At 38.8% G+C, this 16,651-nt stretch overlaps 1 protein-coding gene across 5 annotated transcripts in view; it reads right to left on the reverse strand.

Moving 5' to 3' along the window:
* Positions 1-2,272: 2,272 nt before the first annotated feature.
* LOC132122197 (thyroid hormone receptor alpha) overlaps positions 2,273-16,651 on the reverse strand; it is a 179,294-nt gene continuing 164,915 nt past the window's right edge. For all 5 annotated transcript variants that reach the window (XM_059532172.1, XM_059532171.1, XM_059532169.1 and 2 more), the window contains 6 exons: positions 15,232-15,332; positions 13,695-13,842; positions 12,826-13,031; positions 8,114-8,260; positions 6,007-6,265; positions 2,273-5,010 (listed from right to left, as the gene is read on the reverse strand). In XM_059532172.1, coding sequence (XP_059388155.1) covers positions 4,760-5,010; positions 6,007-6,265; positions 8,114-8,260; positions 12,826-13,031; positions 13,695-13,842; positions 15,232-15,332 — 1,112 coding nt within the window. In that variant the 3' untranslated portion in view covers positions 2,273-4,759. The remainder of the gene's footprint in view (positions 5,011-6,006; positions 6,266-8,113; positions 8,261-12,825; positions 13,032-13,694; positions 13,843-15,231; positions 15,333-16,651) is intronic.

The following is a 16,651-nucleotide window of genomic DNA, read 5'->3' on the forward strand; positions in this document are numbered from 1 at the left end:
GACAGTGTTGCCGCGGGATGTTTTTCATGTCTGTGGGTTGAAGCGACCCCAATAAGGTGATATTTAGCTCCTGAAATGCAACTTTTACCAAAAAATCTGTATTTTACCCCCCTGGAACACAATTTTTACCGGGGGATTGGGTTAATTTTGGGCTAGTTTTGAGTAGCAATTGGGCAGGTGAAAACCTGGCAACCTTGGTGTTTACATTTTTTTTTGTGGTGAAATCGGCCTATAAATGTCTCACTTATAGTAATCTCTGTGTAGTAATCAAGTATTTTAACATATAAAGTAGTTGATTTTGCATATTAAGAAAACAATGGCACACTTCAGCTTTAAATCTGACTGAGTTTGGTCTGAGATTCAGTATCACAGCTGAGAGGGGCAAGAATTTCAACTCAAAAAAATTTTTTGGTTGATTTCTACAAAACAAATTTTCATTCTGAACGTATGAAATGCCATTTTGTTTCTAATAGGTAGTACCAATCCACCGAACCATGAGAGCATTCGACACAAACACATACATAGAAACACAAATGCAGTCCCTCGACGGTGGATGACATCATCGGAGATGAGTGGAAAGTTGAACTAGCGCCCTCAAATGTTCGTGAGGTTTGACAAAGCAGGTCCCAGGCAGCAGTTAGGGTTATCTTTCCCTTGACTTTTACACTGACTGATAAAAAGACAAACTGACTGAGGCTCATGCAGTTGTGGTGGGTGGGGCTCCTGGGGGGTGGGGTGTTTAGAGGCATGCCTGCTAATCAGGGATCAATAGCACAGTCATCATTCTATCATAGGGTTTAGCATTGCATAGACATTCTTGCTTCTGGGCGTTTTTTGTCTTTCTCTGAAGAAAAAAAAAAGATAGCACAAAATTTGGTTAAAAAAACGCGAAAAACGAAACTACACCACCACCAAAACTAAACAAAACCAGTATGTTCTCCTCTGAGGAAACTGAATGGCAGAAGTGAGGCCAGCTAAATGCTTCTGGGTACCAGACTTTACCCACCTATTGTACGTCTCTACCAGCAATCTGACCTAGCGAACAAATGTACGTCTAACTACCCAGTCGGAAAGAGCAGTTTGAGTGTGGGGCAGAGGGTTGCGGAGGCACAGGGTTAGATTGATAATTTCATGGGGCACTTTTTCTTCATATTTGTATTGAACATGCACGTTTGCAAGTGCACCAAAGCACATGTACAGATGTGTGAAGCATTTACAGAGCTACGTAAGCAGATTTACTTTTACAAAAACACTGGGATAAGCCGGCTGCGTTCTGGCCTCGACATCCAGTATGTGACGGTTGCATATGGTTAACACATAGTGATTTAATCTTTCAATATCTTTTCGTTTTGTATTTACATCCTTGGTTATGGCCAAACAACTTGTAAAAGTACAAAAAAGAAGAACGAAACAAAACAAAACACAAGTATTGCACCTTGAAGGTCGGCAATATGCGCTTAGTAAGCTGTTTGTGTAACATCATTTTGACAGCACTGTCCACTCTTGCTGGTGACCTGAAGTGAGGTTCTAGTTCCCGGGCTCGGTTCCAGCCCAGTCCTGTCAGCTACATTCAATACCACAAAGCGTTCTCTGCTGTCACGGATGCACACGACTCCCTTTTCAGCCTTCCAGCCACACCGCATCCCATCCGCTTCCATCATGGCCCATTGCATCAGCAATGGTGACACCATTTGCAAACGGAGGCTAATGCATGCAACTGGTGCAAATCTGAAACAGATGGGCTTTCGAGGCCAAAGGAGGAGGCCATGTGCTTCCGCGATCACATGAACGCTCATGCGCACATACACCCCATCGTACAGTTCAACACATGCACCGGACGCATTTGACACAAGTGCTACGCAGATAAGCACTCCTCCCAAGTTCATTTAAGCTTTGTGTTGTGTGAGGTATGAGTAGATTGTGTTTCAGTTTTTTTTTTCAGTTTCTTTTGCATTATTTCTCATGTTGTTTCTTCTTTGATTAAAAAAAAGAAAACAAAATATAAAAAAGAAAATATTCCTGTTTCTTGTTGTAAATTCATCTTGATAAAAAGATGATGGACAGATACACAAACAAACAGAGCAGTCGACTTATCATTACAAACTATAGTGAGGTGAAAAAGGAGAAATTCTCTAGTTTACACTGCACGCATGGTCAAAAAGTGACTACGGCTGTTGTTTTTCTCTCTTACATAGAGCAGTTAAGCATTGAAAACGAACACACACATTTCAGTTCAAAACAAAAAGAAATAAAAACAAACAGCTCAAGCTCCGAGATTTGAACTCTTTGTTCTGGAGTCATTTTTTATTTGTTTTCTGGGTTTGTAATTATTTTATCATTTCTTTTTTTTCTTATTCTTTCTCTCTCAAATAAAATTAAAAAGTAAAGCAGCATCGAAACCCTTGCGTTCACTTGATCAGCCAATCGGGGTCCACTGCTGCGTCACTCCTATTCCAAGATGGAACTCCATGCAGGGTGATCACGGAATGCTCACATTTCCTCTCGTTCTGATTGGCTGTCTTCCTTCACAACCTCATTATAGAGCAACTCCTCGTTCTGGCTCTTTCATTCTGCTGCTCCTCGTTCACATTCATTCGGTGCTGCCATTCTTTGCATGGCTTGGCTGCTCCTTTGTCTCACAAAGGAAAGGCCCATTTCAGTTGGGTGTTAGTCTCAAGCCACTTCAGGCTTCGAGGGGGCGGGGACACGGAGGTCTATTCGTAAATGAGTGTTTCATCGTTTGTTGAGGACATTGCTTGATTTAATACTGACTCTGATGGTGTGCTCAGGAGCACATGAAGGTGTGGCCTCTGTTTGACAGAGAGGTTGGGGTCGTGTCCTTGGAAAACATGCGACTGAGCTGGAGGAGCTGCAGGGTGGGACCCATCATGCCTTAGTGCAAAAACTCCTTAAAAGGTGCCCGGGGTTGAATCATTTCTGAATATTTGGTTCTTTCAAAACTAAGTGCTATCATTCAACTGCTAGCTTCCTTATATCCCCTGCCCCAACATGAAGAAACCAGCCGACTCCAAGCTCCACTTTGCAAATTACTGCTTGGTATTGAAAGAAGGAAACAGCGGTAGACCCATTCGGTTCAGGACTGACCAGCTCGGGTCCTTCATCTGAAGTTCTCTCCGTGACTCCTCTTCGTAGTCAGCGGGATGTAGTTTGCCGTCTGCTAAAAACTACACTTGTGACACTTGGTCCCATACGTAAAGAAACAAACAAACAAACGAAAAGCCCATCCAGAATAGTTTTTTCTCTCAGCCCAGAGTGAAGAGACGTCAGAGAAATCTGACAGGCAACAATGAGGAATGGCAGGCCCTCCTGTCTACAGTGGTATTTCAACATAACTGAGAAGAAACGGTGTCTGCAAATTTTTCTATCCTGGCTGTCAGTGTGTGTGAATACAAGTGTGTGTAGGTGTGTGTAAATGTGTGTGTGTGTGTGGCTGAAGGTAGCTGCCCTGTGTCCAGAGGTGAGGTAGAACCTGCACAGGTAGAACCAGCACAGAGGCAGTCTAGGAGCCACAGCCAGCCGGAGGTGTGCCCACATTTGAGGTAAAACGAAAACAACAAAGAAAAAACATCAACAACAGCCAGTCCGCCATGGCCCGTCAGGAGTGTGCGCATGTGTTCGCACAGACCGGGCAACAGTAGCATCTGAGCGGAACACAGATGGGCTGGACTGAACTCTCAAAGCCCTGCATGGGAGTCCAGAACTACAGCACTGCAGTGCATACAGTAAAAATGAGGCATTCGAGTTTTGAGGTGTTTGTTTTAGTACGTTTGTGTGTGTGTGTGTGTGTGATGGGTCTGGGAGTATGGTAATACTGGCTCCCTCCCGACACTTGTAAAACACAAATCAGTGCGGATTGGAAGTGTAGGGGCGCCTTGATTTTTATCTTTCTGAGTGACATTCCTGGGACAAAGAGGGGCTCAAAGAGTCCACAACTAAGCCCAGACAATGGCATGGATGAACCACACATAGAGTCGCAGAGTGGCACCCCTGAATGAGCACTAAACAGGCGACCGAGAGCTTTCAACGGTCCGTGTCCTACTGAGTACGGAGGGAGATATATTCTTGAAAAGTCCCAAATCAATTTGAGTAGCTTTATTTAAATATAGCACCTGATTTGGTTCCAAAAATTCCTCCCGCTCCACACACAGGCTCAATATCGAAGAGAAATCATGTGGTCTGTTAAAGAAGGTCCATGCTAGCATAGAGCTTGAGATGCCGAGGGTCAATCTCAGGAGAACGCTGAGATTTCAATCAACTAAATGAACTGACCACTTCACGACCTGGCGGAGGAATCTATATGCCAGCTGCCATCCAGTCTTAGCAGAGGGCACCTCCAGTGGTGGCGTGACAGTAGTGCAGTCTGTACGTGTACAAATGCATACAAGCATATCGGAGTCGCATGAGTACTGCATCTGTAAGCACACTTACAGGAGTGTGTGTGTGTGTGTAGATGTATATTCTGTGTCTAAGGTGTTGGTAAACCAGTATAAGACATCATGCCGAGACAGAAGGGCCACACGTGGGGAATTTAGTAGATGTGGGAGGGCTGAGTTTTCTGTGAAAAAACAAAACAAAAAAAATTGTCGACTTAAACCCCCCTGTATGAAAGCCTTTCTGAAGATGACCCCTGCCAATGCAGCTGCTGCTGGTGAGTTTGGTGCGTGGAGGGGGGTGAGACGGGTAGAGGAAAACGGGTTACAAAACGTTGTTGATTCTCCTGCCGTGGCTGGCTGGGATGTCACACGTCCTGATCCTCAAAGACCTCCAGGAAAAGTGGGGGAAAGAGTTCAGTGGGGCATTCCACCTTCATGTGCAGGAAGCGGCTGGCGTGGCAGGCTCCGATCATGCGCAAGTCCGTCACCTTCATCAGCAGCTTGGGCCAGAAATGAGGAATGTTGTGCTTGCGATAGTTGATGTAGTGTTCGAACGCTAGGAGGTACATCTCCTGGCACTTCTCAATCTTCTCCACACATGTCAAGCCTGTTCGATCTGAACCAGAGAAGATACAAGGACAATATTTATTATAAGACAGGATAACAGGATTGTAGCAAAATACATTATTTCAAAAACCATATAATTAGATTTTACACAGAACGAAGGTGAAATACCTCTCAACCAGTATAATATTGATCAAACATCATGTTCCAAAACCTACTGTGCTACCTTAGAAATCAACAATCCTGGGCATCATTTCCACATTTCCTACACAGTGTTTGAAAAAAGACCAAATCGACCAGGTCTGAGATAAATCACAACTTTATAAACTGTGATTTGTAGCAAAAAAGTATCTGAAAAATAATCTGTATTTTAGGTTGGATAGTGCAGTTTTAAAGTACCATTTGCATCTACTTGCCCAGCCTTGAGCTTTCTTGTACTCCTCATCACTATTTTACAGAATTAATGCCTCAATTAAAAAAGAATCAATTTACAAATAGGTTTTTAATGTTTATGCTAATAGTAAGTAATGTACATTTTACACAAACTATTGTCAAAATTGACTTTTTTTGCATATTTCATCAATGAAAATAGTTCCTGAAATTATTTTCATTTAGGAAACATATACAATCTTTATTAAAAAAAATAAATAAATAAAAAAATGTTAATACCCGTTTTACACTCTTAACTGTATGATCATGTCGAAGTGGCCTGTTTTGATATTTTTATGTAGCTCATCAGGTGATAGAAAATTTTATCAGCGATAATGAAGCCGAGAGACTCTGCAGAGAATCTGTCCCATCTGTCTTTGCATACTCTTAATACAGGTTTCATAGACAATACATATCATTCGAGCCACTATTGCTTATTAACTTTTGAAACCAGTCTATATCTACTCATGACAGAATAATAGTAACACAAAGAGATCTCAGTTCATCACGTCAACACAAGATCATCAAATGTTTTCTCTTAATGGCAGCTCATCACACACAGTTAAACACATGACATGTTATATTCACATTGATTATTATGTAATGTGTCCTCTCTCACCTGAGCTCATAAGCAGTACGGCCTGCAGTAGGGCCACCTCTGTGTCATCCAGGTTGAACTGTGCCAGACTCTTGCCTAAGTCAAAGATGGCATCAGACACAACGCCCAGCCCTCCGTTCTTTAGCTGCTCTCGTTTAACAGCCATCTCTCCATTCAGGGTCAAGGTCTCGCTTTCCGGGTCATACCGAACTGCAGCACGTAGGGACATAATCTCCATACAGCAGCCCTTCAGCAAGATGATCTGATCCTCACAAGGCAGCTACGGAAATTAGAAATCACACAACAACACAAATTTATTTCACCTAATGGCATAACATCTGCTGTGACATCAATAACTCAGCAATACTGCTGAGTTTCAATATTTCAAATATTGTTATTATGGTTGTAAATTGTAAAAAAAAAAAAAAAAAAAAAAAAAAAGAATCAATTCAGATTTTTTTTTTGTCATGATGAAAAACCCCAAAATATAACGCCAGTTTGGGTTTCAGTATTGCCACTCAAAATAAAATAATTTAATTAATAGTCAATTATTAAAAATAATGACATATGACAACAACAAATTAAGGTGTATTTTAATAGTAGGTGCTATGTCACAATTATTAAGCTTCAAATTAAATTAAAATAATGAAATTAAATATATATTTAAAATTATATGAATATATATTAAAATGTTAAAATAATAAAATTATAAGGACTGTTGTGTGTATATTTGTAAAAAAAGAAAAAAAAAAAAATCATTTCTGACCACTCTGTACTGTTTAAACAGCACACATGATGTATAATAAAGTATACTCATTTATTTTAATTAAATAAATGCATTTTATTTAAAATGACAGTGTCTTACGAATTTACTTAAAGGCAGGGTAGGTAATACATGTATAAACAACTTTTTTCAATGCATAATTAAAATGTAAGTACTCTGATAAAAAGAGTATAAAAATCGAGTGACTCTAGACCGTTTAATCTGTATTAAACACAGCTCATTATTTCCATTTCGGGACGAAACATAGGATTGGCTTAGGCGACTGTCACTCTCTCGCAACCATGGCAACCACCCTTTTGCCACACATGACCTGCCCAGTTGCGCATGCACGTTTGATTTGAGGAATTCAACAGGCACGGATCCTAGGAATACCAAAACAATGGCAGAGAAACAGCAAGCAAAATTCACAGTACCAGCCTATGCAGTTAGTGAAGGCAAACCAGGCAAAAAAAGGAAGACAGTAACAGTACAAGAAAAGGCAATGAACAAAAAGTCTTTGGATAAACAAAGAAATAAAACGCGAGTTAATATCGGCGTGGCTTTCCAGCGATGGCGAGAACTGAGGGAACTCAAGGGGCTGAAAAGTGACTCCTTGATGGCTTTATTTCTGCTGGACAGGTAAATCTTTCTTTTTGTATTTTGATCATACATATTTTTTTCATGAAGCATGTGTCATTAGCACACGTAGCTGCGTAATATAGCTAACATAACATTACTTAGCGAGCCATAGTAGAGGCTTTGGAAAGAGCCCAGAAGGGAGGGGGTGGAGTGAATGGAAATAATGACATCATTTACAATAGCAACAAAAATTCAATATTGCTCAGTATTATGTTTTTGTATTACAGTGTGTCTAGGTGCTTGTGGAATGTACAGGAGGCATGACGCTCAACTTAGAGAGACAGAGAGGTTGTGGATACATGTGGATGGCAGGGTGAATTTATGGTGTAGACAATAATAAATACGTTGCCATTAGGGTGCTATGTAGTTTACTATCCAAGAATGTCCACACTTGCGGTTAAAGCGGAGTTGGTGAATGCTGAATATGGAGAGAATGCCTCTATAGCTATGACTGATGTAATGTGGCAAAATCACACACACAAGCCACAACTCTACAATTCATCCAAACATGATAGATAGCACATACGTATAAACCCACCCACACTGAAATATTTGGCAACTATTAAAATAACACAAAACTGAGAAAGGACCGCAGCATATTTTCTGCTAATTAGCCCAATGGAGACTAATGTACTCTAATTACAAGGCTTAATTTGACAAATCCAATTACTACAGAGCACAAACACCTCAAACAGGGTGTAAAATAAACAAAAGTAGCACGCTTACCTCCGAAAACATGGGCAGTTTTTTGGCAAAGTCAACAACACGTGTGATGGCTGGGGTGATGATCTTGGTAAACTCGCTGAAGGCCTCCAAATCCACTTTGTCCCCATCTGATGTGGGGGCCACTGGCGACTGTCCGATGTCCTCCGGCTGCAGACACAGACAAAGAACTAACTGTGACTGTAACTTCTGGCTTTTGTAACAGGCAACAATGTATTTGACCTAAAGAATATATGAATGGACAGATACAGCAAATGAGATGCATGTGTGGGGTCAGGCTTTCCAGTTATGTAGGCTGATAGCCTTGGAAAACCACAGCGTTTGGTATCCTCAGGGTGGATTAGAGTTCAGCCATGTAAAAACTCTGGACAAACAGCCAAGTAGCCCTGGCATCTGGAGCTACATTCTCTGTATGCAGTAAGTGGCATGTAACATGACTCAGAATAGAGGTGATTATAAGTACTCAGAAGTCAGAGATGCAATTACAGCATTACATGCTGGCCATTGCATTTACTGTATATTTTTTGAATGCGAGACATGGCTATGACTCATGGACGGTTTATCTGTAGTTTGTTTCTACTGCAATCAACACCTCAGACACGAGAATAACAATAGAAGACATTTACATTCTTAGGAATTATATAAGCAAAAGACAAAAGAGATTAAATAATATATTTTATTATACATATACACATTGCGTTAATTAATTCTTAATGAATAAAAAAAACACGATTAAAATATTTTAATGCTGTTGACGCACTGGCCCAACCCCCAAACCTGTACGTCATCTTACATTTCATACAGTTGACTGCTGACTAATACGATACATAAATGCAGTTACGCTTTAAAATTCAAGATAATGGGGCAAAAAAATCCCCCATATACAGTTTTTGTCTCAAAAGCAGCAAGAGCAATATCACATTTTATGTCTGAATACCACGAGTGGAAATGTTAATATTGTGTCATTGTCTGTTTTTGCTCAATTTTGCACAGAACATATTACTGCCATAGCAGAACTGTTGTGCATCACCGAGCAACACAGCGGTGATTTGTTTTTGAATGAATCTGCATTTTAAAAAACATGTGAACCAATGATTCAATAGCCTATTCATAAAATGAACTGTTTACTTCATTCCTGAATGAATCAGCCATTTGAACAAATAGAATGAATGAATGACTCAAAAACACACTTAGTGCCACCTTTTGGCAGTTTTAAACTCATATAAATTAAAAAACAAACAGTCTGATGCAGTCAGATGCTCCAGTTAAACTAAGTATATCAGAATTCAGATAACTTGGCATCAATATTATTAGATCTTTTTCCTCTCTCCTAGCTGCTCATTTTCTTCCTTTGTTGGAGCAATGTAAGTCTGATTTGCAGAGATGGAGCAGTTTACCCTTGTCATTGATTGGTTTTAATAATGTAGTGAAAATTAACATCTTTCCAAGTTTCTTTTTGTTTTTCAGTGTGTTCCTTTGTATTTACCTAGGTTTATTTTTTTTTTTCAAAATCTCTAGATCAGATTATAACTCACTTTTGTGAATAAATTATTACTTCATAGATATCAACTGGTAAGTTTTGCTACTGGTCAGTGAATATTCATAAGTTAACATTTTGGTTCAGTTCATCCACTGCACCTTGTTACAGATTGGAGGCCAACCCGTGCACATCAGCTTCTCTATTGGCTTTTTAATGTCTCCTCTTCTTCCCTAACTCACAGTCCAGTAGTTGTAGTTACAATTCAGAATTGGTGTCAATTCAGACAACATTTTAAATTTACCACCGCTTCAACATTAACTGCTTCGCCATTACTGGAGAACCATATGTTTCCCTCATGTCTTACTGATCCTATTTTTATGCAATGACATGCAAAAGGTCCAAGAAGTTTTCAAGACCTGTATAGAGATGGCATCTTTCGTAGTTACCTACAGCATACAACAACCCCATCTAAAAATGTAAATTTTAAAACATGTCTATGTGGTGGACGTCACCCCTTGCGGCACAAATACGACAATCCCTAAAGACTTTAAACTGTGCAATCAAATTGATTTCTTTGTTTCTGATAAATCAAACAGACAGCAATAAACAAAGGCAATGAAATCGAGACAAGACAGCAGAAAAAAAAAGTACAGTGCTGCCGAACAAATAAACACTATTCTGTTTCCTTGTGAGGATGTGAGAGCAATCTGTTTGAATAATTACACCCATTAATATTACCTAAATTCACACTATAGCTGATAGGAGGCATTTATGTAAAGTATACAGATCAGAAATTACAGCCAGACCTCACAGAGAGGTAAATAAAACACAAAGGAATTTGTTCAGGGTTTCAGAATGTCCCTCTGAGGAACTTCTGCCGGCCGTTAAAGATTTGTGTGTTTGTGTTTACATGCGCTGCCTCAGACGAAAAGGACCGTTTTAACAGTGCTGCACTGGTGTATTTGTGTAAGCTTTAACAAACATGAACCAAAGTGTGTGTGTGTCTTCCTTCAGGAGGTGGGAGTAGCGCTGGATATGTCCCAAAGCAGCCTTTGCCTGCAAGACCCCAGTGTAAACTATCCCCTCTGCTGGTCCACCCTGGCCTTCTCACTGCTGAGAACTTGGCACTACGCTTTCTCACTACAGAGATCTTAAGACAGCCCAGTTGGACTACTGACAGGATGGAGTGAGTGTTCCCATGGAGAGAGAGAGAATGCAGTTTATCGGGGTCATTTGGGGTCTCGGCCTTGCACTGTTATTGGAGGCATATCTTGGTAGTAAAGGTTATATAGGATGAATTCTTTATGGGCCATTTTATAGGAGTTCTCAGCTGGCTGGGGAAGTGGTTTCTCTGTCCCCCGTGGCTGATCGTCACAGGGTCTAGCACAAGCTGAATGTTTAGAGTGGTGTGCGTCAGGGCTTTGATAGCGCTCGTTACTGCTGGGAAGGCAGCGGGTATTTGGTGGGCTGAGAAAACCAACTTTGGTTTTACAATTGAGAATTTCCAAATCAGCCCTTCTGCAGGAATATTGTGCTTATGCTCCCTTGAATGTTTGTAAGAAGAAGATTTCAAAGAACTGATTTTGTTCTTACAATGAAAGTAAATGGGTTCCAAATCAACAATGTAACTTTAAACATAACAAAAAAAAATATAAAAATCAAAAATGGAGACTCCACAGAAGAAATTTTTTTGGAAAGATATGAGTGTGAGAAAATTCCAAAAGATTTATTTATTTTCTTTGTATTAAAGATCCAATCCAATAAAGATCTATCAGATATCCATAGCCTGTGTTTTTGTGTCCCTTTTATTCCATTTTCTCTTCCTTTATCCTGCAACTATTCACAGTGGGTGGTATATTGTCTGAGTGAATGAGCGATTAATAGTGTCTAAACTCTCTTTCCTTCCTTCTTCATAAACAGAGGCGCTTTTACAAAGGCCCAACATGGCAACACTGCATTCCTGTTATACCCGTCACTAACAGCTGCTTTAACGCTCGCTGTTGCCCGGTCACAACTCATATGTGCAGACTGGTACTGTCACTCATTACATTGATTAGCAAGCTGTGTAAACAAATGCTAATCCTTAATGATGGAAAAGGCCATAGCATTGTGCTAAGCTGAAAATAAAATTTAGCGAGCAGACACAGAAATGTTTGCATACAAATAAAACAGAATATCAAAAGTTTTCTCTCCTTTCTACCTAAATATATATGTTTTTCATTGAAATTCAGAAACTACTGTTTTCAAGCTATTCTTATACTTCTTATTAAATCCAGAGCAGTAAGTGATTTTTATTTTATTGTTATAATGTTGTTATATTGTTAGATATTAACAGCACAGACAGCAGTATATGTACAGTATATCACGGTGCTGTCACTTAATACACAGATCTAATATAAACATGCGATTTCTTTTCCAGCTGTTTACCTTCACAGACATAAGTGACTGTTTTTAACATAGTTTAAGTGCAATAAGACATGAAAGAGAACTTAGCTAAGTACTCATGCTGTGTGACAGCTTCGGATATGTGCGCTCAGAAAAACATATATCAGAGGTAAACTAAAAAAAGGGAAAAGGGGGCGGGGGTCGGGGAGCAGTAGCTGAATTGCATTTAAAGAGACATGCATGAAAATAGCGTGTGTCTGCTTCCACTCAAAATATGTATTTCAAAACGATATAATAAATGATCTGTGGGGTATAGGGCTGCACGACTAATCGCATGCGATTGTCATGCGTGTCTCGTCAGTAAAGCCGGTTCTGTGATTAGCGATAAATGTCCATCACCTGCTTTCAAATGGAGCGGCACTTAATATACTGAGTCGTAGTTCGCTGACAAGCTACGCAATATTGCATTCCTAATCGCAGATGAATTGCATGCAGTTATGAACACGATATTGCGGTGCTTGTCAGCGAAACTATGGCTGTGAATATTAAGTGCCGCTCCATTTGAAAGCAGGTGATGGACATTTATCGCTAATCACAGAACCGGCTTTACTGACGAGACACGCATGACAATTGCATGCGATTAATCATGCATCCCTAGTGGGTTATTTTGAAACTTCACAGACACATTCTGGGGTAACCTGAAACTTATATTACATCTTGTAAAAAAGGGACATAATAGGTGCCCTTTAAATTATTTGTTTATGTGCTTAAGAAATTTTGTTGTGCACTTTTATCATTGTCCTTTATTTGAGTTTTAGTGATTTTACAATATAACAAGGTTCTTGCTTACCAGGAACTTGCGTTTCTGTTTCCAGTGAGAGCCCTGTGCATTGGTGTGGCGGTGAGCTTCTGTCACCATACGGATCAGCTCCCACTCTGAGCTGGTGGGTTCTGGTCGAGTCTTCAGGGATTTGACCATCTCCTCTTTCTTCCGCTTCTCACGGTTCTCCTCAATCAAGCGCCGCTTTGCAACCCGCTTGGAGTCATCCAGAACCACTACACCAAGGAGAAAAACTGGTTATTTTTTCCCCTGGCGTGATGCACAAATCAACAAATAATTTTTATTTATGGTACTCTAAGTAGCTTTTCCATTTCACTTTAAAGATGTTTAGACATTTTTCCTGGAAAACAAGAGAAATACTGAATAACAAAATGATTCTGATGTGCAGAATGGCAGTGTCAGAACGAGTAAGAGCACTGGGGAGGGATCAAAGTAGAAACGAGACATCCATAAAACATTATAGAAAAGAGGGAGTGACAGAGGAAAAAGAAATGTGGTCTGGGTTGAACATGTGCTGTACATATGTGAGGCATATGGACAAATGTAAGGGAAACCCCAGACTGAGCACTTCAGTTTGCATAAGATTAATGTTCTTTCGCTGTCAGCATGCATTTGTATATTTAAGGAGCATTTCGAGCACGTTCGTGATCCAGTACGTTAAGGTCCAAGCGTCTCATGTTGAAGCTTCTGTTTTGAGTTATTTTCTAATTTAAGAATTGTTCATTACAAATTAAATTAAAATAGAGATATAAGACTTCTGATGATCAGTAAACAGACTGACTTAAGGGTCCCCTCATGCATTTTCATTTGTCTGTGTGCGGTTTGCATGTTCGGTGACTTTGTATGTTATTTGCATGAGCATGTGTGAGGTCACTCACGATCCATGGCCATGCCCACAGCGATGCATTTCTTGAAGCGGCACAGCTGGCACTGGTTGCGGGTGATCTTGTCAATGATGCAGCAGCCATCGTACTTACATGAGTAAGAGGGGTGGAGGTTCTTCTGGATGGTGCGCCTGAAGAATCCCTGAGAGATAGAGACAGTGAGGAGAATAAAGAGTGCATTCAGAGACAGGGAGTCACACAGGTGTTATCTGTCACAAACTGTGCTTTCTGTCCCCACATAAGCAAGTGGACTGCAAAAGCATTTTTGTCCTGTTTTGCTGTAAACATATCTAAATATCTTTTGAAAAGCAATCCTGTATATGATAATGAACTTTGTTTTAAACACAAACTTCCCTTCTTGTTTTGAAGATGAATGCTTAAAACAAAGGGGAAAAAAATGACCGATAATGTAAGAATACTATATATATATATATATATATATATATATATATATATATATATAGTATTCTTACATTATTGGTCATTTACATTATTGGTCATTTTTAAAACAAAGGGGAAAAAAATGACCGATAATGTAAGAATACTATATATATATATATATATATATATATATATATATATAGTATTCTTACATTATCGGTCATTTTTTCCCCCTTAGTTTTAAGCATTCATCTTCAAAACAAGAAGGGAGGTTTGTGTTTATATATATATATATATATATATATATATATATATATATATATATATATATATATATACACACACACACATAAAATGCAATATTTTCATCCAAAAAAAAAAAGGTCAAAGAGGGTTCAAAAGGTGCTAACATGCTAACGATACCAAAAACGAGTCATTTTTTTCTACTTTCAATATTAAATCAAAAAACGAGTGAACAAATTATACACAGAATTATTTTGGTTCCCAAGTAAATTTGCTTACAAAAAATGCTTACATTTCAGCAATCATTCAATACCACAGCAAAAGCTAATTAGCTTTGTATGCATTCCTAGGGATTTCTTAACAAATCAAAATAAAACTAAAATAAAAAAATAAAATTAAATTAAATTAAATTAAATAAACAGAGCAAGTGCAAACATGAGAGCTGGAAAGCAGGTGCTTTCAGTCAACACTTGTTTGTGTACTTGACAATCATTGCTAAAAATCCTAGCTTGGTGACATCCCTAGCTATAAGGATGCATATCTATATTACTGTCAAATAAGACAAAAGTCTGATTAAAAAATTGCCTCTTTTTATTGGAGTGATGGAATCTGCAAGCTCTCAAGAGCTCCCAGTCAAAGACTTGCACAGCACAGTTGTCACTCACAATTCACTTTCTTCATGTGCAGAGAGACAGACAGTGGATAAGATGGTTGACGCTGTTCTTAGGCTTGTTATTTGACATGATTGAGAATGATAGGAGTATAAGTTTCACAAATGACAACAGGATGTTTTGTTGAACAGACCATAAATCTACGTGAGGTGACAGTCTAGTCTAGTCTGTTTATATATGTGTGGGGCTGAGATGTCTGTTAACACTGTGCACGAGTGATAGTAGAGATGTCTCACCTTACAGCCCTCGCAGGTGATGCAGCGATAGTGATAGCCGGTAGCTTTGTCTCCACACACCACACACGGCTCATCCTTATCCAGATAGCTGGGGATGTACCCTACCATACACAAAACATCTCATGTTAACTGACAGCAACAAACAAGTACAGTCATCAGCAAATCGACACCACAATAAATATTAAATATAAAAAGCTCTTAGCTTCATATGCAAAGAAGCTGTTCGTAATTTCTAAATTGTTATTTTTTTCTGGAAGTGTCTGTATATTAACTAGAAATTAGGAAAATGTTAGAAAACCTGATTTCAAATTTTGTTTAGAGCTGCAATACTACAGAAATGACACGATTCAGACCTATCTGAGTACACGTTTAAGGCTTGTTAACCCTGATTGGTGAAAGCCCTAAAGAGCCTCGAGTGAGTTTGAGAGTGTCACTTGGCAGCATTTAAGCTAGTTAACTGCTTTCATGCAAATTTGCGAAGCCCTTTCATTGATAAGAAACAAGTGAATAATTGCAATACATTTAAATACATGCAAATACTGTATACACAACCTTTCAAAAGTATGGAGTCCCTTATGTTTACTAAGTCTAAATTGATTTGAATACAGCAAAGATATAGTTGATATAGAGTGTAATATTATGAAATATAACTACAATTTATATTTCTGTTAATTCAGAAATCTCTAATCTACTAATTTGGTGCTACTAGTTTACTATTATAAGCAATCTTGAAAACAACTCAGTTCAAATGGTGATTTTTTTTATTAAAAAACAGCATTTATCTGAAATAGTAATATTTTGTAAGCATATAAATGTCTTTACTAGCATTGTTGATCAACTGAATGTATCTTAGCTGGATAAAACTGACCACAAACTGAAAAAAATAATCCATACATGTTTTTAAATCAGTACAGGACAGGTTTTGTTTTATTTTATATATTTTTTGTCATGCCAAAAAGAAAAAAAGTTAGCTATTTTTCTTCTGGATTTACCATTCTGAAAACTAAAAAATAATAAAAATAAATTACAAAAATGTTTCATCAACATCTGCAAAGGTTACCAGCGGGTGGTGCAAAAATGGGGCTACATAAAAATTCAGACTATGTAAAGTAAAGTATGGCATTAAACAGCAGTGTAGGTTAGTGTACAATAACAAATCTTGCTTTAGCGTCTTTCTTTCCCAAGTGAATGTGACAGCACCAGTTTTGGAAAACTAAAAGCTTAGAGACAATTTTAGGACTAATCTAGTTTATATCATTTTTTTTTTTTTTTTTTTTTTTTAATCTAGTGTTCCTGTAGCTCAATTGGTAGAGCACTGCGTTATCAAGCGTAAGATTGTGGGTTCGATTCCCCGGGAACACATGATAGGTAAAAATTGATAGCCTGAATGCACTGTAAGTCGCTTTGGATAAAAGCGTCT

The sequence above is a fragment of the Carassius carassius genome, chromosome 40 (genome assembly GCF_963082965.1).
Source record: "Carassius carassius chromosome 40, fCarCar2.1, whole genome shotgun sequence".
Taxonomy (NCBI): domain Eukaryota; kingdom Metazoa; phylum Chordata; class Actinopteri; order Cypriniformes; family Cyprinidae; genus Carassius; species Carassius carassius.